The sequence below is a fragment of the Nicotiana attenuata genome, unplaced genomic scaffold, assembly GCF_001879085.1.
Source record: "Nicotiana attenuata strain UT unplaced genomic scaffold, NIATTr2, whole genome shotgun sequence".
NCBI lineage: Eukaryota > Viridiplantae > Streptophyta > Magnoliopsida > Solanales > Solanaceae > Nicotiana > Nicotiana attenuata.
This window is the reverse complement of record NW_017671894.1, coordinates 60,848-84,776: the sequence shown is the minus strand read 5'-3', so window position 1 is coordinate 84,776 and position 23,929 is coordinate 60,848. Positions and strand designations below refer to the sequence as shown.

General features: G+C 35.3%; 2 protein-coding genes across 2 annotated transcripts in view; one reads left to right on the top strand and one right to left on the bottom strand.

The window, feature by feature from the left end:
* The first annotated feature begins 7,053 nt into the window (after positions 1-7,053).
* Positions 7,054-20,329, top strand: LOC109210776. The gene is made up of 11 exons (XM_019374243.1): positions 7,054-9,251; positions 9,363-9,602; positions 10,421-10,550; positions 11,389-11,541; positions 11,675-11,919; positions 11,999-12,068; positions 15,134-15,340; positions 17,608-17,840; positions 18,143-18,221; positions 18,296-18,433; positions 19,391-20,329. The coding sequence occupies exons 1-11, from the start codon at positions 7,054-7,056 to the stop codon at positions 19,586-19,588; spliced, it is 3,891 nt and encodes a 1,296-aa protein (XP_019229788.1). The 3' UTR covers positions 19,589-20,329.
* Positions 20,330-20,664: 335 nt separating this feature from the next.
* LOC109210781 overlaps positions 20,665-23,929 on the bottom strand; it is a 9,939-nt gene continuing 6,674 nt past the window's right edge. Inside the window, exons 10-14 of the mRNA XM_019374246.1 lie at positions 22,672-22,736; positions 22,438-22,519; positions 21,227-21,306; positions 21,049-21,135; positions 20,665-20,906 (exon numbers count right to left, since the gene is read on the bottom strand). Coding sequence (XP_019229791.1) covers positions 21,078-21,135; positions 21,227-21,306; positions 22,438-22,519; positions 22,672-22,736 — 285 coding nt within the window. The 3' untranslated portion in view covers positions 20,665-20,906; positions 21,049-21,077. The remainder of the gene's footprint in view (positions 20,907-21,048; positions 21,136-21,226; positions 21,307-22,437; positions 22,520-22,671; positions 22,737-23,929) is intronic.

Sequence of the window (23,929 nt, the reverse complement as noted above, 5' to 3'; positions counted from 1 at the left end):
TGTATATAGGAGGTAATTATCTTAAAACTTGAGTAGGAAGGGTAATAAAGTTTCCAATAGTGTATAGGTATATAAAAATCCCTTGTTAGTTATATGGATCTGAAAAAATGTGAAAGGCCCTAAAAAGATATAAAGATGAACATTTAGTGGCCTTTGGACATAAGAATTGTAAAATTAAAAAAAAAAAAATCAAGTGAAAATGTTATTTGAAAATTAGAGTTGTGTTTGGACATTAATATAATTTTGGGTTGATTTTTGAGTTTTATGAGTAAACTGAGTGAATATTTTAAAAAATAGCTTTTAAGAGTTTTAAATTTTTGAAAAATTCCAAAATTCATCTTCAAGCGAAAATTGATAATTTTATGGCCAAACAGTGATTTGCGAAAAGAATAAAAAAACTCGAAAAAAATTCTTTTGTCCAAACGGGCTCTAAAAAAGAAAAAAAAATCAACAAAATAAGTGTCATATTCATAAAAACAAAATTCCCTCGGTCATGGAATAAAATAAAAAAACCCTCATGATTAAGAAACCAAAGAAAGTTTTTTTATTTAAAATGTATACACACACAACATGAAAATAGGAAGGGGATAGAGAAAGAGATTCTAAGTTTCTATAAGAACCTACTTGGGGTTGCAAATACCACACTACCTGATTGTGAGCTCTCCTATTCTTGATGCTGGCAAAGAAATAAACTGAGTTTGAGTCCCCTACTTTGAGCCACTGTACTCTGGATTTCTATTTGTATATGCTATCCTCTATTAGGTCCCATTTTTTCAACTGAGATCCTAACTCTTTTTCTACTTCAAAGTTATAAGGTTCCTGATTATATGTTCTCATCTGTTGCTGTAGCTGCTGAAGACCATTTATGATACTTTTGATTTTATCATTTACCCCAGTGAACTCCTTTGTGTTCAAATCTTTCAATGCTTGTTTCATGGTTTTCAGCTTGATCCATACTCTTTTCATGTATATTGTATTGGTATTGGCCTTCCAGTTACCTTCTACTATCTTCCCAAAGTTTGGATGATCAACCAGACAATTCAAAAATCTGAAGGGTCTTGGTGTTCTCTTCTGTTGTCTCCCCAACTCGATGCTTAGTGGTGAGTGATCAAAAAAATATGGGTCTAAGATATGAACTTGAATAAGAGGTATATAGTTCATCCACTCTCCATTAACTAAGGCCCTGTCAATTTTGCTGTCGACATGGCTGTTAGTCCACGTGAATGGTCTACCTATTGCCTATAGCTCAGTCATACCAGCATCTTCCACAAATTCTCTGAAATCTCTTATTTCATGATCTTGCACCATATTACCATGTACTCTGTCTTCAACCTCAAGAATAACATTGAAATCTCCCATTACAGGCCATGGTTCTTTTTGTCTACTTTCTATTTCTCTAAGTTTTCCCCATAATTCCTTCTTGTTATGCACTGTGTGTAAACCATAGACAGTTGTGAAATGAAATGCTAATGCAAAATTGGAAAAGCTTATTGCAGCCTGTATGCATTGGGTATATATGCTGAGCTTCTTGACCGCAGCATTCTTGGGATCCCATAGTAGCCATATCCTTCCTTTATTATTTGGGGAGGTATTTGAGAGCCATTCCCATGTAGGTGCAATTTTGTGAATCACCTGGCCCTCTTTCCATTCTTTTACTCTATGCTCCATAATAGCTATAACACTAACTTTATTCTCTTTAATGTACCCCTTAGCTCCTTTTGCTTATACGGTTTATTCATTCCCCTCACATTCCAAGTGATGACTTTCGTTTTAGTAATGGAGGGAAATGGTTTTGGTCATCTATGTCACCTTGACTACTTTGCCCTCTTTCACAAGGCTTGCCTTGCTGAACTACCATGGTCTGGCTTGGTGGGTCATTTACCCACCCTGTTAGTGAGCTGAAGCCATTGTTTGTGTCAACATTTCCTTCTTTATTTCCCCCATTTTTAGCCATCTTAGTGGTTGATTCTGCTTTCACCACCGTCCATCCTTCTACTTGTGTTTCATTTGGAGTAGCTTGTGCTTTGTCATCATATCCTTTTCTATTAGTTGTTTGAGTATTTCCACTTTGTGTTTGTACACTCTATTTGTCAGTTGTCTTCAGCACTTGATCACTCCTTCTCCATACTTGCGCATGCTTTGTTTGCTTCCTTTTCTAAACTTGTAGTGGTTGCTTCTGCACATTCATAGTCTTGCAATTGTGTATTTGCAAACAGGTAGCAGAATACTCAGGTTCCAATCATATGCCACTTCCCGTTCAAACACTACAAGAAATCTAACTTTCAGTGGCGTCAGAAGTCGCCACAAATTATACGAAAGTCGCCACTAAAGATGTGTAGCAGCGACATTTGGGTTGCTGCAAGTACAACCGTTACTGAATGTTATTTGTGACGACTACTTGAGGTCGCCTCAAAGGGTTCACATTAGTAACGACTTCTGTTGCCACAAATAATAAATTAATACGCTACAAATAAGTTCTAGCAAAACGATTTTTGGGCAGGTCGCCACTAAAAACGACTTTTAGTGGCAACTATTGTTGCCACAGAATATTATTTTGTTTTAGCAGCAACTCTAGTTGCCACTAATGCATGATCTTTGTTGCGATATTAGTTGCCACAATTTCTATTTGGTTATTGTGACAAGTTCGGCCGCCACTAAACCATTTTTTCCCTTTAATGGCCAATATGCCAATACATTCCTCGGAACCTAATTTTAACAAATAAATTACAAGTATATTCCCTTCAACCCCATTGACATGTTAATAGACAACTCAAAAACAATCAAATTATCAAACAAGATTGTAGGAACTTTTTATTGCTAATTAGTCTAATACACATATAATATCCAATACTTAGCAGTACAATTTCATTGTATATACACATAATAATACTAACAAATATAAAATGCCTTAAATCTAATTTGTCTTCAAACTCATCCAAGTATTTGTCCACCTTCATTTTCCGTTTTTGAAGAACCTTGTCATTGACAACCAAAAATCACCAGTAAGCAATATGTTATATGTCATTTCACCATGCTCACAAATGATATATATAAACTATGACAATTACCATATATAAGCAGTCGATAAAGCACACATGGAGAGCAATTGCTAATTCACGCTAGCTCTCTTCATGCTCGGTATCCTTCAAAATATTCAACTAAAATATTAGAACATGTATTGGGATATACATCATGTGGGTTAAGACTCCAGATAAGACCATCAACTTTATTTAGCAAAGTAAACTTACTTCAAATAGAATATTTTGCATTGAGCCTAAAATAGCTAGGACCATAATTATTCTTGCTAATTACAAAGACATTTGCTATGTTGGATAAAAATTAACCTAGTAGTTCAATAATAAAAGCAAGAGCATGGATGAAAAAATAAAATCTAAAACAAGTTCACAGATAATGTTACATTTACCTACTTATCCATAAGCCATAGCATTTGTTCTTTAGCAGCATTCTTCCAACACAATAAGAAATTCTCCACAAGAAGATAAGTAATTTAGAGATGACACTTAAAATATGATTAGTGCTCACTTGAGTATTCAATGATTAGATAACAACTTTTCATATTTGACACCTAATAAAATAAGATAAGGTTTTATTTAGTATAGTTTGTCGAGATACGAGGTGCACATTTCAGTAACTAAACTTTCAACATGATTTCAATATGACTTCTCAAGCATACATAGGTGAAAGTATCTAAAGCATTTATCGATCCTTCACCCACAGCTGAGAGATACACATGCATAAATATAGAGGCTATGATCACAAATTCTACAATACCGAGTAAATGAATAATTATTAAAACATGAACAAAAATATAGATAAATCAACTCGAACGCTTTTAAGAAGTTACAAGAGAGCAACTTAAGTATTCGAAAAAATCTTTAAAAGATCGCTACAAATTGTTTTTCAGCCAATTTTTGAAATAAAAACTCAGCGACTACTAGAGGTGACCTGGTCAAGTCGCCACTAAAACATGACCTTTTTGAGGCGATAATGAAGGTCGCTACTAAATTTTTAATATTTGGTGGCGACCTATCCCTGTCGCCACTAAAACCGGTACTTTTGTGGCAACAAGAAGCGTCGCCACTAAAGGTCGTCACTGAAAACGCAATTTCTTGTAGTGAAACACCCCTCCCTTAGGGTCTTGAACTGTGATGCACTTAGGTAGTGTTCTAGTAACATCCATTTCTATGAGTACTCTTGTATATGATATGCGTGCAATATTGGTGGTGCACTCATTAGCATATACAGGAGTACCTAGTCCACTACTGATTTTGCTCAGTGACTTCCCTCCGCAACAGCTTGGAGGTAGATTTGGGAATTTAACCCATATTGGAATAGTTTTAAGGATTTCATTTTGAAAATTGAACTCCGCAGACCATTCCTTCATTATCACAGGCCTGTTATTGATTGTGTTAGGGCCTGAGAACAATATCCGATCTCTTTCCTCCATGCTCTTGAATCAAATGACGAAGTAGTCATCGTTGTGGTATTATATTTGGGGCTTTTCTGCGAACTTCTATTGTGTTGTGAGAAACCTCTCCACTGCTTCGAGCGATAGGGAATCTCCGATGACATACAGAATAATAGTCAATCTCCACTTTGCACTTTCCTCTTCTATATCCTCCTGTTCTAGTTTAACGTCTCCCTTTCCTGGATAATAGGTGGTACATACCTCAGGCTCATGCCTTTGGACGCCAATTTATTTCCCGTAACAATACTTGCCCAGGTTTGTGTGTTGCCATTCCCTCTAGGTAGATCAATTTTCCTTTGCACCTTATGGGCTTCTTCATTCTCTTATCCATTCACCTTGTTATTGCTAGGCTCCTTTGTTGCAGTAAGGTTTTCCTGAATTTCTATAGATTTAACCCCAGATGTACCCTCTGCACTACGAGTGGTACCACCGCCATTGTCTACCTTGCTGCATGTGCTTGGTTCAACCAAATCATCTATTGATTTCCCTTTCCTAGTGCTTGGCGTGTTCTGAGATCCCTGTTTGCCCTGTTGATTAGCCTTGTTTGTCGGTGTTTGTTTCTCAGCAGATCCATGGAGATTTCTCCCATTTGGTGATTTTCCACTTTTAGATCCCACCTTCAATTCCTCAAGTAGCTTGAGGCCCGTGAGCAGAACCTTGTTCACCCGCTTCCGCGACCGTCCTCGCCCTCCCATTCTGGTAGTCAGCGTACGTTAGCAGAGTCACCTAAACGTACGCCGAGAGAGAAGAAGAAGAGAGAGTTCTGTATTGGTCTAATACAACTTATTATACTACTTATTTACAACTTATCTACAACTTTCATATATTATCTCTACCCAGTTAAATACAACTACAATATCATACCACTTAAATACAATTTTTATACAATATGTCTTTTGTATATTTTGTATCCGATTTATACATAGTAAAAATAAATTTCATACAACTAATTATATATTATACAAATTATCTACAACTTATATACAACTTTCACACGTTATTTCTACCAGTTTTATACAACCACAATATCATACAACTTAAATATATTTTTTATACAAGATTGTTCAACTTTTATACAATATTTAAATAAATAAAAATATATATAAACAATAGAATACAATTTTCTTTTACAATTTTACTACAAGATTACTACAATTTCTGCAGTATAACGTATGTCATGTCTTCTTCTTCTTCTTCTTCTTCTTCTTCTTCTTCTTCTTCTTCTTCTCCGAGTTTCAATCTGAAATTCAGGCAATATCAAGTCTAATCTTCACCAAAACACCCTCAAAACTGAGATATAAACTCCAAACAATATTCCCAATTGTTTGCATCAACACCCAATCCAAACAAATAATGTTTTTGAAAACCCAAATTCGAATTCAAAGCTTCAAAGCTTTTTAATGGCTGTCAATGGTGGAATTGCTGCCCTCTTTTTCTTTGCTTTACATTACTGGAATTAGGGATTAAGAGATAGAGAGAGACGTAGAGAGAATTCCCAATTGTTTGCAACAACACCCTGTTCAAACAAATAATGTTTTTTGAAAACCCAAATTCGAATTCAAAGCTTCAAAGCTTTTTAATGGCTGTCAATGGTGGAATTGCTGCTATCTTTTTCTTTGCTCTACACTATTGTAATTAGGGATTGAGAGATAGAGAGACGCAGAGATAGAGAGAGAGAGAGAGAGAGAGAGAGAGAGAGAGAGAGAGAGAGAGAGAGAGCATGACTGAGAGAGAATAAGGATGAGAAATAATTGATTCCTAATATAAAGGGATACTCATTTAATTCCTAAAGTGTATATAATTGGTAAATTTGTATATAGGAGGTAATTATCTTAAAACTTGAGTAGGAAGGGTAATAAAGTTTCCAATAGTGTATAGGTATATAAAAATCCCTTGTTAGTTATATGGATCTGAAAAAATGTGAAAGGCCCTAAAAAGATATAAAGATGAACATTTAGTGGCCTTTGGACATAAGAATTGTAAAATTAAAAAAAAAAAAATTCAAGTGAAAATATTATTTGAAAATTAGAGTTGTGTTTGGACATGAATATAATTTTGGGTTGATTTTTGAGTTTTATGAGTAAACTGAGTGAATATTTTAAAAAATAGCTTTTAAGAGTTTTAAATTTTTGAAAAATTTCAAAATTCATCTTCAAGCGAAAATTGATAATTTTATGGCCAAACAGTGAGTTGCGAAAAGAATAAAAAAAACTCGAAAAAAATTCTTTTGTCCAAACGGGCTCTAAAAAAGAAAAAAAAATCAACAAAATAAGTGTCATATTCATAAAAACAAAATTCCCTCGGTCATGGAATAAAATAAAATAAAAAAACCCTCATGATTAAGAAACCAAAGAAAGTTTTTTTATTTAAAATGTATACACACACAACATGAAAATTTGTAAACAAACAACAATTAGAAAATAAAAGTAAGCTAAAAAGAAAATTAAAAGAGGAAGTAGACCCTCCCTCCTCTACAAGCTTCATTTGATTTCTCCAAAAAACAAACCAAATTATTTCATGATCAGAATTTATGGGAGTAAACGCCGACCGTGATTAGATGACTTATGTCGCCGGCGTTGACCGATACCGGAGATTTGTATCTTCATAAAGGTCAGATTTTCAACACTCAATCTTCATATAATCTTTTAAAGCAGCAGAAAATATTTCCTGGGGTTCCAATGGATCACAATATTGGACATACAGGTCAGGGTCAAGATCCGAACCCGTCTCCTTTTGGGTCCTCTGCAAAGCTGCAAAAACCCAGATTGTATAAGAAGAAGTACATGGGTTCTCATAAGAAGGACCAACCTTTCAACCCTTTTAAGGGTTTTGTGGAAAATCAAGAAATGGACATGGGTTTGGGGGTGGGGGGTAATTTGGGGGTCGGGGGTAATTTGGGGTATTGGGGTAGTGGGGATGTTGGTAATAAAGGGTTTGTTTTTGGAGCTAGTAGAATTAGTGGTAGTAATGATAAAAGTGGTCCGTTTGGAGCAAATTCAAATTCCAATGTAGGGGAAGGAACATTTCTTGTTGATGAAATGAGAAAACTGAAACTTGAAAGTGAGAAGAAAATGAATGTGAGTGGTGTAAACAACAATGTGGTTAATTCTGTTGCTGATAAAGGAGGGTCTTTCGTGTTTACGGGTGGCGATGTGAAACTTGATGAAATGGTAAGCAAGGAGATGGAGAGCAAGTTAAAGATCGATAGTAAGGGAAATGTTGACTCTGCACGGAATGTAAAACCCGAGTTTAACATGTTTGGTAGCTTGTCGAGTAGTGAAAATGTTGATAATAAGTTTGGTGGGGGTGTAGGAGTTAATCTCTTGAATGAGATGAACAAGTTGAATATCAAAGAAAGCATTGAGAATGACGTGAAGGACTATGCCTATAAGGAAAGAGGCTCTTTGGGTGGAAACTCCGAGACCTTGCTTCATGATAAGATGAAAAACATGCATATAAATGAGAATGTAAAGGTTGATCCAAGTTCAAGTGACCCCAGTGGAAATATTGTTAATAAACATGATAATGTGAATGACTCGGGTGTTGGAAGCAGAAGCAGAGGCCATTTTGGTCAAACACAGACTGATATGCCTGCTTTCGCAGATAATGTGGATAAAGGGAAGACTGAATTTTCGGGCAATACCAATGCTGGTGGAATTTCAGATTCAATTCCTTCAGGGTTCTCATTTCAGGCTGCGACGCAGAATAGTCCCTATACTAATCAGGTTGAATTTAGTTTCACTACAAAGTCTGATGTTATGCTAATGCAAAACTTTGGATTTAAGACACCAACTGTTAAAGGAAGCTTAAATAAGAAAGTTGAAACTAGAAGGGAAGCGACTAAAGACCCCAGATACAAGAAAAAGAAAGGGAAACCTAAGCAAACACACTCAACTCCAGTGGACTTTGCTCAAGACTTTGCCTTCAGAGGAAGTTCAGAAGAGAATGCCGAACCTTCCGAACCATATTCACCAATGGATATTTCTCCGTATCGTGAAGCACCAACAGATAATACATTGTCAAGGGAAACTTCTTTGGCTTCCGATGAGTCCTTTAGTCTGAATGAGAATTATGGATGTAGTGATTCACGACCAGTGGTTGCAAATGATGTAACAGATAAAGATCTGGTAGATGCAACAGAACGCATGAATATCAATGAAAATGATATGACATACAACGAAACAGAAGAAGTAAAATCTGGACACTCTATTCATCATGGTGAAGATACAGGTGGTCCTTTTGAAGAGTCTATATCTGGGACTGAGACTGAAAGCTTCAAATCTGCTACCGAGCATTTAGATTATAGTACTGATTCTTTCATAACTGCAGCAGATAATGAAGTGACTTCCAAATCAACAATCGAGAGACAAGATAGTGATGGAGGAAGTCAGTTTAGTGTTACTTCAAATTTTGAAGAGGGTTGCATTGAGGGTAACTTCATATTTGGTGCATCCTCTGTTACTCAAAATCAGATAGCAGCAGCAACACGGCAACAGAAGAAGAAAAATCGAACGAAGCTCACCAATGAATCGTGTAGTTCAATGTCAACTACACAATTTTCTTACACATCATCACCAGTGCAATTTTTGCAAGTTTCTGGATCTCCTCTTTCATCTCCCACCCAGGGTAAGAAAGGATTTATACCTGCTTTGACAAGCCATAGCCAGGGAAATGATGAACCAGCTAAGGTGCAGAAGGTCAACCATGAAACGGTTGCGGCAAGCATGGCTGCTCAGGAAGCTTGTGAAAAATGGCGATTGAGGTACAAGTTACTGTTTTTCATCATGGAGGGATTTACCTTGTTCACTCACTTATTCCTTTTTTTGTTGCATTTTTGTCCGAAGTTCATGCTTGTGATCTCTATTTATATTAGGGGGAATCAAGCCTATGCAAATGGGAACTTGTCCAAAGCTGATGAATTCTACACACAAGGACTGAACTGTGTGTCTGGAAGCGAGACATCTAAGAGCTGTCTTCGGGCTTTAATGTTATGTTATAGCAACCGTGCAGCAACCCGTATGTCTCTTGGAAGAATGAGAGAAGCACTTGAGGATTGTATGAAGGCTATTGCATTAGATCCGAACTTTTTCAGGGTCCAAGTTCGAGCTGCAAAGTATGATCCATGTGTTATTAATTACCTTCCGTTTGTCATAAGTTCCTTTAGTTTCTATATGGTATAGGTTTAGCTTCCTCTTACCTTTCTGAACATGTGGTTGACTGATAGATCATGTGGTTGACTGATAGAAGTTTGATCACTGTCCTTTAGTATGCATAAACATGTCTGTTTTAAAAATTAAAACAATCACAGTGCATGGAGCACTTATAATATTCTGTCTTGAGTTTATCATTCCGTGATTCTTGTTGGATAAACCTTCTTCAATATGATAACTTAGTTATATTGGTTGTTTTCACGTAGTGTCAACATTTCTTGTATAACTTCGTCGGGAAGACTCATTTAGAAACTGAATATCAATACCTTTAGGTTCATCTTTTTAATATCTATAAATATGTAAATTAGAAAAAGGAGAAAAAGTTGATATTTCTCAGTTACCGCGGTTACTGTGGTCTCTGTATTTTGATATATGCGTGTATTTAGTGTAATCAATGATACAGCTTTTACTCTTGTCCTTTTTTCCTCTGATGCATTTAGGTCTTATACAAAGGTCACAAATTTCTTGGTGATCGAATTTTATAATTTGCAGCTTTTCAAGATTTAGCCACTCTAGATAGTTCCTGAAATTCTGTTTACAGCTTCAAATCACGAGCTTTCTTCAGAGGTGATTAATCGTGTAATTAGAATGTTGTAGACAGTTGCATTCCAGCATCCAGTATAAATATGCCAAAGTGTATAGTAGTGTTAATACCATTTATAGACAGAAGGGAAAACGGACACTTCGTTTTTGTAACTATATTTTGTTTTGCATTTCCTAGCTGTTACCTTGCCCTTGGGGAAGTCGAAAATGCATCAAAGTTTTTCATGAAGTGCTTGCAACAAGGGCCGGAGGTGTGTGCGGACAGAAAAATATTGGTGGAAGCTTCGGAGGGCTTGGAAAAGACACAGGTAAAATGATTAACTTCAGTAGTTTGCTTTACATTCTTCTTATCAGGACTTATCTTTAGCAGATTCTTTCGCTAGACAGTTACTCCTAGACTGTGCCCCCCTTATTTGATATCTTAGCTGTGTCTTGTATGCAGTTATTTACCTCAGCAATAACACAATTAATGTTGTTTATGCCCCAGCTTGTTTCAAATCCACTAGTTGTTTGATGAAAGATAAAGAAAAGAAAAATTCCAACAAGATATATGGATTTCACATTAGGTTTTAAATGGGATTATCTGGAAACTTTAGTCATATAAATTTTGAGCTTGTCAAAGCATGCGACATGAACAACTTGCTTATGTTATCTCCTAGATGCAAGGTCACTTAGAGGGCCCCGAAATTGAGAAAAGGAAGAGAAAATAGGGATAATATGAACACAAAGTAGAGAGGGTGTACTGGTTAAAAGAAGTGGATGGTCTTCTTGCATTTTCTTGATGCCTTTTTTTATATAAAATTCATTACTTCATAAAAAAAAAAAAAATTGAAGAAGTGGAGGGTGAATTAAGTATCTGTTGCTAGATAACTTCTTATCTGACACTCCCCTCCGTGTACCACAGCTGTTGTTCACTAAGAAAAGAAAACTGGAAATACGCGGACAGAATAGGTAATTTACTCATAGGTCATTAGGTTGTGTTCTTGACATTCTAATTGAAGCTTTGAATTTTGATTATGATTTTATTTGTCCAGCTTCTTCCTTAATAATGACATTTAAGCAACATCTGAATTCTTCGCAAACAAAATGAACTTTGTTGCACTTCTCGATAAATGAAAACTAATTGCTCTTTTTTGATGCCCTCAGAGAGTATCAGAATGTATGAAGCAGTGTGTGGAACTTCTGCAAAGGCGAAGGCAAAGTGATGCAGACTTGGCCTTGGGTGCAATCTCTGAGGCTTTGACAATAAGCACCTATTCGGAGAAACTTCTTGAAATGAAAGCAGATGCTCTTCTCTTGGTATTTGTCGTTGAACCATGAGACTTTAAAATTAAATTTTGGCTACATAAATTTTTTTTGGTAGTTTGCAACAAGTGCTCTAAAAATCTTTTGAATTTCTTGAATAAAACTAAACTGTGAGTTTAATGAACAGCTGAGGAGGTACGAAGAGGTGATTCAGTTATGTGAGAAGACACTTGAATTTGCTAAGTCAAATGCTCTGCCTTCTAATTCCAGTTACCAGTCATCGGAATTAGATAGTGCGGCCACAAAGAGAAGTGCTTCCTCTGGGATCTGGTGTTTTTCTAAAATAGTCAAGTCTTACTTTTATCTTGGGAAGCTTGAAGAGGCTGACACTTTTATGAAGAACCAAGAAAAATCGATGTGTCTAATGGAAAGGTGGGTTCTTTATTTGGAATATCTTTATCCACTTTTACAGGTAGGCGTTAGCTTACAGTCATAAAATTTGACTTTGCAGTAGTGGACTCAAGAATTTGGAAGCTGTTGTTCCTTTAGCTGTAACAATACGTGAGCTCTTGTGCCTCAAGGTGAGCGAACTTTGTGCTTTATCATCTTCCCATTCCTTAACAAGCATCCATCACTTTTATATTTAGCTTTATACATGTATTTATTCAGTAACTAAATGTGGTAGCTGCCATTTGAACTATAAATCTCTATTTTCGTGAAACTCGCAAAATGATTTACCTATTGATATTTTTGAAGATCTTCTGCGATGAATTGGAAGGTAAATGAAATAAAAATAACAGAAGAAGAGACAATCCTGGTCTCTGATTGCATTAGCTAGTTAGTAGCCATGATAAATGAGAGAGATGGTAGGTATCACACTAAGCGGAAATTTATATTTGAAGCTGTGGCTTTGAATCTTTAAATTTGCTAGGGCTGCTCTGTCTATACCACTGAGAAAGTTTTCCTTTTTGCCTTCAAAGTATCATTGGTTTCTTTCCTTCCACATAGTTCACCATATAACTGCTGGTATAGTGTTCGACAAATTTTTTCTCCTCCTCGTATTATTCTTCTATTCCAAAAATGTAGCATGGCTGCACCATATAACTTCAAGCAGATTCAACATGTACTAGATTGGTTTTTGATTCAACAAATAGATAAATAAGTGTTTTGCGTCTTCATAATCTTCTTCACACATGATACATGAAAAACACTCTACTGCATAAGGTGCTTTGTTCTCCATATGAATTTTCATCGTCATATTTGTTCTTGCTGTCTATTTTGTGACAAAACTTTATATCAGGACTTCACTGAGAAAATTCGATCCTTACGTTCCTTCCGCACTAAACTATCTGGAATTAACTACTGACCTTGGAAGCTTTCTATCATCTGTAAATAGCTGCTTATTTCCTCCACCCTTGAATAAACAAGTAATCTTCTACTGATGCATTGTGATTAATTATTATGCGGAAAAGCGTTAGGGATTGCTCTTTGAGGGGTGTATTTTTTTCTATCATCACCTACTTTGGTTGGTCATTCTTGGTCAGTCATCAATTTTCCTAGCAAAGTTGTGTTACTTTTTTTTGAGACGGAAAGAAAAAAGTTATTGGATGACCTTTTTGGTAAACTCCTAAGACGAGCAAGCTACTGTAGTTAGTAACCTTTCTGAAAAAGAAGAAAAAAGAAATGGCCATTGACATGCAACAAAGCAGTTTACTGAGGAAGCCTATAATAATATAGCCATTCTCGTGACTAAATGAGATACAATTATCGACGTATTTTGTTGTTTTTGTATTGAAAAGTTGTAAGGTTTTAGTGAGTCTAGTAATTTACTTAGGGTCTATTTGGAAAGCCACCATGTAATTGGAATTGGTGTAATTACTAGGGTAGTAATTACACAGCCTAATAATTACACAATTGTGTAATTACAACGATCTGTTTGTTTGTCATAGTGTAATTACAAGTTTACTGTTTGGTTGCACAATTTTATTTACACAACAACAACAACAACAACAACAAACCCAGTTTGATCCCAACATGTGGGGAATATTTGGTGCGTTAGTACACAGTTAGATTAAATTTTAAATGAAGTAATTATCAAAACATAAAAGTTAATATAATAAATATATGCCTATAAATTTTTATAAGTATAATTGATACTATATTTGGTATTTAAGATGTATATTTTTTCGTGAAGATACATTAATTAGTAATCATATATATAAAACTAATATTGTGTATATATATATATATATATATATATATATATATATATATATATATATATATATATATATATATATATGTGTTATAACAATAGCCTGACANTATATATATATATGTATGTTAGTTTTAAATATATGATTACTAATTAATGTATATTCACGGAAAAATATACATCTTAAATACCAATATATATATGTATGTATGTATGTATATAAATAATTATTAATATTTAGTTTAGATACTTACAAAAACTAAAAACATACATTTTGTAAGAACGTGATGGAATTCATGTTTGATAAAATAAATTAATATTTATAAATATAATGTCATAACATTATTCAAATGTTTGACAAAACTAATCTATCGGTTCTAACTAAAAAATGAACGACATGCAATGTGAGCCAATACTATTAAAACAAGTAAATTGAAACCATGAATATAACACAATTTTAAAATCCAAAAAAAAAAAAAAAGTTTAACATATGTCAAATTCCAACACAGTAACAGTAAGTTCCACTACAACCTAAGATTAGGAAACATAATAAGTTTATAACCACATCCAACAACGAAATTCCACTTTAATTGCATCACTCACTATATGCCAAGTTCGTTAAAGACTCATTATTTCTAATATTGGGAGGTGTAGTTTCAAAAAATAGAATAATAAAATAAATAAAAAATAAAATATAAGCAATTACATGAAATGACAAGAAGTAAAGGTAGAGAAATAAAAGATAAATAATGTACAGAGAAAAATATATTTTAAATTTTCAAAAAAATTAAAAATTAAAAATAAAATTAAAAAATTAAAAAAATAGAAATAAAAAGCTATAAAGAAAATAAATTAAAATAAAAACAAGAAGGAAAGAAACTAAAAAGTAACCTTGTAATTACACAGGGTAATTACCACCAATTCCTACCTCCCCTTGAGAATTGGAGAGTAATTACAACCCTCCAATTACACCTAATTCCATGCTGACCAAGTAATTACTTGGCCAAACAAACATGCCAAACTATGTAATTACACCCAATTACATCAAATCCAATTCCCAGGTGGCTTTCCAAACAGACTCTTAAGTTAGTAGTCCTAATGCCCTGAATCCATCAGCAAACATGAAATTGTAGGGTTGTTCCACTACAATGTGAACTGATTATGGTTCTTGTTTCTAGTTGCTTCAGACTCTTGTTTGCTTCTTTATAGACCTCGACTTGTTTGTTCAGCCTTTAAGTATTAATATATTCCTACCCATTTCTATCTACCTTGTTTTACTACTCATCTTCTTTGCATTTTCTGATTTCTGAAAGATCTCAGAGCAAGTAATGCAAAAAAAATTTGCCGCCACCCCATGAAAACAGTAAATATAAAAATGAAAAAGAACATCTTGCTTTGTACTTTCAAGATATTCAACTCTTTACTATGCAGGCTGCTGGAAATGCGGCATTCCAATCAGGAAAGCATGCAGAAGCTGTTGAGCATTATACTGCTGCAGTATCATGTAATTTTGAGTCGCGGCCTTTCACTGCAATATGTTTCTGCAATCGTGCTGCTGCATACCGTGCTATGGGTCAAATTTCAGATGCCATTGCAGATTGCAGCCTGGCAATTGCCCTAGATGGGAATTATGTGAAGGTAAGGTTTCAGAATTGTCTTTTCAGTGCAGCTGTTGAATGTAATTTCTCTCTTAGGCCTACTGCATATTTTCTGGTAGTCTTGCCTTCAAAGGTAATTTTCTGTTACCCTTCTTTTGTCTCCAACATAAACTCCCTCCAAATGCTCAGATGGAAAAGAGCAAAATGGTTTCCTCTGCAGTTTATTATTGCATAAGAGTTGAAAGCTTGTACTGTTCAGTGTTCACTAGAGGGCCGTGATTGAGCTTGTGTTGGTTCGGATGTTTAGCATTAACGCTGATGATGTGGTTGAAGAATTAGCAGCTTCGTTGGAGTGCTAAGTGGAAAAATTTCCTACAAAATATGAAAATACTAAGGACTTCCCTTGAGGGCAAGAAGAAATGATCCAAACCTATGGCAGGGAGTACTGGATAAATGCAATAACAAACTAACTCCCTGGAAGCAGCAGTATCTTTCATATGGGGGAAGACTTACGCTCATAAATAGTGTACTTGATGGGATTCCAACTTATCTAATGTCAATGTTTACTTTACCAGCTGCTGTTGAAAGAAAGCTGAACTCCCTGAGGAGTAAATTTCTTTGGGAAGGGTGTGCTGAAAATAGAAAGATGCATTTAATCAAATGGGATAAAGTAATAAGGGATAAAAAAAGGGGGAGGAATGGGAGTTAGAAACTTGAAACTGCATAATAAAAGTTTGCTCTTCAAGTGGCTATGGAAATACAGTTCTGAAGATGAGGCTTTCTGGAATCAAATAATCGAAGCTGTCTATGGTAAAAAGATGAATGGAAACCTTGTTTCGCTAACTCTTACACAAAGGGTTGGATCGGGAGGAACATAACCAAGCTTTGGGATGAATTCTTTTCTCATACTGGTTTAGAAGTGGGTTATGGTGAGAGATATAAGTTCTGGACTGATACATGGATAGGTAATGAGAGTTTGGGAGTCACATTGCCAACTTTATATAGCTGCTCTATTAAAAGGAAGGTGCAATAGCTCAGTTTCATTCAGATTCAGGCTCGCAAGTAAATTTTAGAAGAAATTTGAATGATTGGGCGTTGGAAGGATTTTGTCAGATGATGCAGCAATTAGAAACTGTACACATTGTCACTAATAAAAACGATTCTCTAATATGGAACTCCAGCAAAGATAAAAGTTCTATGTGAATAACTGGTACAGGTTGTTGATGAGGCAATCAGGTGGTTGGGAACTTAATTGGCCATGGAAGATGATTTGGAAGACAGAAGGCCCTACAAAAGTAGCTTGCTTAGGTTGGATTGTAACATGGAGAGCTTGTTTAACTCAAGAGAATCTCCAAAGAAGAGGTTTTTTAATGGTTAACAGGTTTTCCTTATGTCCTGAGTCGAGAGTTCGAGCCTCTCACCCCAATTCCCTTACCAGCCTTCCTTGTTCATAGTGGTTGCATTGTAGAATCAGTTGAACATCTATTTTTGCATTGTAGAATTTCTGGACAGTGCAGGGATTTTTTCTTTATGAGTACATGTGGTATCTCTTGGGTTATACCTAATAGCATAAGGCCCAGCAGGGACGATAATGGATCCACTTTATCTTATACCTCTCGAGCTACCGAAATATACGCACGGGCTGCCCAGTAGGACTGATTTTGTGACCGAATGCAGAATCTAATCCACTTCCTTTGTTTGTCCCCCGATCCCACTCTCGACATAATGAAATCCAGGAAAATCCCAATTGGCATGATCATACTGTTATATGGTCATTTAGATGATATAAGATACTTCTCCAGGACTGCATTTTAGACGATCTCTTTCTTGTAGCTACTTTTTTTCATTTGCACATTGTTATGATGAATATAGCCATAAGATGACTTAAATAGGAAATCTTTTTTCTTTTTTCTCATTTGCTTCACGAAGTTCTATGCTGATTGAGTTACTGGTTCAAAGATGGTTGTTTTATTGTTTCTCTCATATGAATGGGCTGGTTAAGCACACTAGTTCTTAGTTCTAAACATTACCGAGGACTTCACATGACTACACTGTATTTTTTGGTGACCTAGTACATTGAATTTAATCAGTTTGACAGTGTTTTTCTAGTGAAGAAGTATCCGTAGCAATTTTGTGGAGTTAGCTACCTGATTTTAGGGTACAATATATCTTCGGTTAATGCCATTTGATCAGTTTGGCAGTGTTTTTCTAGTGAAGAATATCCATAGTAATTTTGTGGACTTAGTTACCTGATTTTAGGGTACATTATATCTTTGGTTAATGCCAAGCCAACATAAACTAATGCAGGCACTTTCTAGACGGGCTTCTCTTTTTGAGATGATCAGAGATTACGGACGAGCAGCTTCAGATCTTCAGCGACTTGTATCCCTTCTGACAAGGCATATGGAAAATAAAGTTGGTGGATCTGGATCACATAACAAAATGAGTTTCATAAGTGAGATTCAGCGAACACAACAAAAGCTTTCGGCAATGGAGGAAGAAGCCAGAAAGGAGATCCCCTTGAACTTTTACCTCATTTTGTGAGTTTCTTAATTGTGATTCAAGTTATTGAACTCTTTCTTTTTTGCTCTGTCCCGAAAAGATTGACACCTTTCAATATTTAAAAACTTTTTAATGTTAGGAGGCCACATTTTACCTTTAATGACATGCTATCGAAGCAGACATGGCATGTTAAAAATTACAAGATATTGAGGTTTTGTTTCTCTAGCTTACATCTATAAAACGAATCGAGAGAGTATTTATTTGTGGAAATAATATGCATAGAGGTGTATTTTTTTGTAGTAAGCAATTGTTTTTCTAACGATTGATGCAACAATGACAGGGGAGTTGATTCATCTGCTGGTGCATCAGAAATTAGGAAAGCCTATAGAAAAGCTGCGCTCAAGCATCACCCTGATAAGGTTCTTTCTAGGACCTTTGCTACTTTGTAACACCACTTACGGGGACTTTAGCTAACATTGTTTTGCTGATCTAGGCTGGGCAATCACTGGCTAGAAATGACAATGCGGATGATGGACTGTGGAAAGACATAGCAGAAGAAGTCCACAGAGATGCAGACAGGCTCTTTAAGATGATAGGCGAGGCCTATGCAGTGCTTTCGGACTCTGCAAAGGTATGTTTATTCATGCTCTATTGTGCTTCATTGTTTTTCTCCTGAGGTAATCTGTTACCATGATCACACCCGAGGATGTGGCCTAGTGCTCAATGAAGTGGGTTGAGAACTTGATATCTCAGGTTTAAATCCCAGCTGAGACAAAAGACACTAGGTGACTCATCCCATTTGTCCAAGCCTTGGTGGATAGAGTTACCTGGTACCTGTTGCAGGTGGAGGTAGCAGGTATCTCCATAGAATTAGTCAAGGTGCGGACAAGCTGGCCCGGACACAACAATTATAAAAAAGAAACTGTTACCGAGATCAAAGAAAGTGTAGCATGTAAAATGGCCAATTTGTTGCTAGTCTTTCTTTCCCTATCCCGGTCTCTGGTACTAGTGGATCTTCCCCTAGGGTTTAGGTTGGCATGGAATTAAGGGCTTGCAGCAAGTTTATGTGCCAAACCTGCTTGAGTGCCTATTAATTTCAGAATATTTTAATATAATCAAAGAAATCAATCTTTTTTATGCCTTGCCTTATCCCATGTATCTTGTTCCTAGTGTTGCGGGGGTTGTCAATGTGGAGCTTATGAAAGTTAGGTGTCCGTACCTTGAATTTAATTTTCTTAATTGTTGTTGGGAGTCGAGGAGCTTTTCCAGAAAAGCAGCTGCTGTAGTTGACAAGCCTAAAGCTTTAACCAAAATAAAAACCTGCATTGGCGTATATTGTTAAAACGCTAGGAGCCAGCTCAGTCCACCTCCCATGCCTGACCCGTCCACCCATCTCCCAAGAGGATTAACAGCACTTCACTTTTTCCCTCCTTTGGTGACTCGACCTCCCAATCCAATGGTTGGAAGTGCAAGGACTTGTTGGTTTTCTTCTCTTTTCTCTTCTTTGCTGAGGTGGTTTGACTGCTTACAGCATATCTTGTTTGCTGAAATTTGAATCTTAAACTGAGTTACTGCTATTATTTTGAAGCGTTCACGTTATGACCTTGAAGAAGAGATGAGAAATAGTCAAAGTAGAGGCAATGAGAGCAGCACATTCAGAACACACACGGATTTTAACAATTATCCGTCTGAGAGAAGTGGAAGTAGACACCAGTGGGAAGATGTGTGGAGAGCATATAAGAGTACCCAGCCCAGAGAGTCGGACAGAAATAGATCAAACTGGTAGTTGTGATGAACTAGCTGTGCTTGAGCTTTCATACAGTTCAATCCAGCCACGTGTTCAGCATTCTGCTTGCATGTGTAGTCTGCTGTTAGCGCAGGATGTGTGAGAACATGTGTGAGAAATGACAAAAGAAGAGGCGTGAAATTTGTGGATGAAGTATTTTCAACATACTGACACCTCACATGTTACCATTATAAAAAAAAACATTCTGACACCTCACACCTCTGCCTTTCATATTTGGCACTTCCTGACTATTCATTTGAGCAGAGATGAACAAAAAGTTGTTACATAAAACCTCGTTTGAGGATTTCAAACATTGGCGTAGCAACTTTGAGAGGGATTCGAATGTACATCAAGCCGGACTCATGCATGCAAAAATGTTTCGGCAACAAACGAGGATAGCCTGCACGGATGCTGTTGTATAGTTATCAGACAATGTATACAGACATGCTATAGAGACCAGCTCAACGGTTTGAGAAGGATATGACTGATTTTTTCTAAAGTGATATTTGTATCATTTTCTGTTCCAGTTCATTTCTGCATTTAAATTTTAGGCAATACTTGTAATTTTGTTTGTGTACAGAAGTGTGTGCTTGTATTTGAAATGTCGAAAGAATGATAGAGTGGTTTCTTTTTTTTCCTTTTCATTTTCCTGATTGTGGGTGGGGTTTTCTGTTGTTTGTAATACACTAAAGTCAATTCCTTTTGAGCAATTTGATAATTATTTGATTTGTTTTTAGTCAATGGAACATCTTTCCTGTTAATTTCATTTGACAAACTTGGTGTTAGGTATTACACATGTTGTTTAACTTTTGTTATATATTGAGTCTTCCTCTACTTAAATTTTAGTAAGTCTTGTTATCATGCACGAGAGCCGAGGGTCTATTGGAAACAACCTCTCTACCTTCATAAGATAGGAGTAAGGTCTGCGTGCATATTATCCTCCCTAAACCTCACTTGTGGGATTTCACAGGGTTTTTTGTTGTTGTTATCGTGCACGAACCTTAGGGAAGTAGTTATTGTCCAAAGAAATCCTACTACTCAACCACTAAATAATTGGTAAGTAAAACACAACTTGATGCATCAACAAGGAACTGCTTAATATGTATAATTATCAAATGTGTCTTAACATTGTTATTCAGCAGACTTCTCTAGTAGAATTGTACTCCAGCTATGTAAAAGAAGATAATTAGGGGAAAGAAAAGGAAAGGGAGACAATGAAATGAGATTTCGTTGTTTTATCTGCATTTTCAATGTATAAGACAATGTAATCTTTTTAATCTTCAGGTTGAGGTTGCTTTTTTGGCTCCACGCCCAACACCTGAAAAGGGAGAAGGAAATGAATTTAAGCTCTATGCATTGACGATGTAAAAGATATTTACACAATCGAGAAAACAGCTCAATATATTTATAAATTTGAAATGCAAAAGGTACATACCAGCATGAAACTTAGGAAGACTTACTTGATCTGTAAAATCTGTATATACTGAATTTATGAATAAATTCCAAATCCGAGCTCTTTAGGATTTGTTTCTACCATCCATGGAGCCCTAAGAAGAAGCCAGAAGTAACATTTGAAATATTTTTTAAATTTAAGCAGCACACATTGCAAGAGAAAAATGCGAAGAAATAAATGCATACTTGTTGATTATGAAGTTTATAGTTCCCTGCGAAGCTCTTTGGAGAAGAACTTCCCTTGCTTCAACTGCAATTCCTTCAGGCTGCAGAGAAAGCTCCAAATAACGTTTAAATATGAAGTTGACAGTCAAAATAATTCACGAGCATGTTGCGTGCCCAAGGGGCATGGCCTAGCGGCAGGGGCGGCTCAATGGATCTCGTGGCCTAGGGCGAAACCATATTGAGAGGCTCTTAAATTTATTTTATAAAATATTTACACTAACAACAAAATTTACTTTCTGAACAATAAATAAATCATTTAAGACAAAAATAAGCGAATTTCAAAAAAAAAAAAAGGGAAGAGTACAAAAAATAAAGTGGTGGACTATCGGATGTTAAGGTCCACATATTTTGATTTGGCTATCATCACAAACAAGAAAAAGAAATAAACGTACATAACGTAATAGCTTAAGTTTTGAGCATTAATGGCGTCAAAAAAATATTTACTCCTTAAATTGTAGTTCATTCTATTAAGTAGCGTTTATTGGTGAATATCTAAAATAAGTTATAAATAACCTAATAAATATGTCGAATTACACTATAAGAAAACCGGTGCATGAATGCTTTTGTGTTTATGCAGTTTGAGAGAACATTGTAAAAGAAATTCATTATGTTGTCGATATCTATAACTTAATTCCTGTATAAAAAGGATAAAACTAAAATTGAAGACTGAAGCAAATATACTAATTAATCGCAAATATACTAATTAATCAGTGAAGAAAATTATCATAATTTATGAATTTATTGATATAAAATAACCTCAATCAAATAACAAAAAAAAAAAAATACTGTAACACTTTTCTTTATAGTAATTATTTATATAATTTATATAATATATAGTAATAACAATAAGAATTTAAAATAAATTTGGGGCCTTCAAATTTTGGGGACCTAAGGCGACGGCCTCATTGCCCAAGCCTTTAGAACCGCCCCTGCCTAGCTGTGTATGAAATGGATGATGAAAACCATGGGAGATTATGGTTAAATCAGTAGAGACAAAAATGCTAAGATTTCTTCTCGTCTGCTTAAACCTTGGTGGATGGAGTTACTCGATACTTGTACTGGTGGGAGTAGGAAGAACCTGACGGAATAACTGAGGTGCATGCAAGTGGACCCTAAATCTACTATTTATAAAGAAAAAAAAATCACGGGTATGTTAATTCATCATTACATACCTCTTCAGGAAACCAGACACCAGGTTTTGTGCTTCCCTCAAGAATAGCAAGGACAAATGCAGCTGTTGAAATTCCTACTGATCTGAAAAAGAAACAGTTTAAAGCTTACAACCTTTGGCTTTCATTACATTCTTGCTTAGATTCGCTCAAGAAAATCACAAGGATTCGAACGTCCCACAGATAGTAACTTGACAATCTGAAAAAAGTAAAGAGGTTTTTACATGGATAACTTACCTAGAAAGTCTTTTATGACTAAATATACCAATTCTGTTGTGTCCATCTGAGCATTCTAAATCCACCTGTTTCACAAAAGATAAAACTAACTTGCTGAGCTTACTGTTTGCGAGTAGGATTCGACAATCTTTAGCATTTCTCAGCAGCATCAGAACTGAATGAACTTGGGTTTAAGTTATATATGTAATTTAACCTCTTATAGCCTCTGTTTTAAAAGGCAGAATTGGGACTCGCCCGGGGCTCATCCTAGGGCGGAGCACTCGTAAAACGCCCCTGGATTTATGTGTGGGGCTTAGTTCCGTGAGACTTACGCCTCGACCATCGGGGCTTACGCCCAGGGCACGCCCAACGTCCAGCGTACTGGGCTCGCCTAATAGAACTTTATGCAATTGTGTGTAACTAACCTTGTAAATCATCAGTTTTTCTTAATAAACCGTTGACTATTCAAAATTACTCTTTTCTTAATCGTAAATCATGAGAGTATTTTATGTTCATAATTAAAATAAAAATTATTGCATGTTATCCACTATGACTGCAATGATAGTAGATTTTACATGAATCTTTCATTTAAAAGTATTTATTTATTAACTTTTGTTATGTCTTTATTATATTAGTCCATAATTTTTTTATAATTATTTTCCTAAATATTTTTTTTCACGTTTACGAGATAAAATACTTATTAATTTAATAGCTCAGTATTAGCTATTAACTATTTACAAATAATTAGTTATCATGATATAGTATGGTGAATTATGTGTCAATTTATTAACTTGTTGAAACATAAAAATAAATTATACTAGAGAATCATATTTAAATTGTGAATTATATTTTTATATAAATTCTCTTTCAAATAGAAAGCATATTAAATAAAAGGAGTATTTAAAAAAAAAAACAAATTATAATATCGAAATTCTTTCAAGATTCATTACTCATTAAGAGATACATATAAGATTTCGCATCGAATATATTACTTTTGATATTTGAGTTGTAACGACGTTGCAGCTAATTTGCATATTATGATATATGTCATACTTTTTGTATTATTCATAGTTGAATTAAAATTTATAAATATTTTAAATAGATTATTTGTTATAATTTTGTGGTTTTAATGTAATTTTTATAATTATTTTATTTTATACTATCTTAAAATTCTTGAAATTAGTAAAATTTAAAGATCCGTAGGACTTACGCCTTGCCTCGTCCGAGGTAAAACGCCTCGCCTCACGCCCCCGCCTTTTAAAACATTGCTTATAGCAGT

Excerpts from the sequence above, each read along its gene's own strand:
- LOC109210776 (XM_019374243.1), top strand. The coding sequence starts at position 7,054 with ATGTCGCCGGCGTTGACCGATACCGGAGATTTGTATCTTCATAAAGGT. Across the intron at positions 9,252-9,362 it reads TGTGAAAAATGGCGATTGAG|GGGGAATCAAGCCTATGCAA; the intron begins GTACAAGTTACT and ends TATTTATATTAG. Across the intron at positions 11,542-11,674 it reads AAGCAGATGCTCTTCTCTTG|CTGAGGAGGTACGAAGAGGT; the intron begins GTATTTGTCGTT and ends TTTAATGAACAG.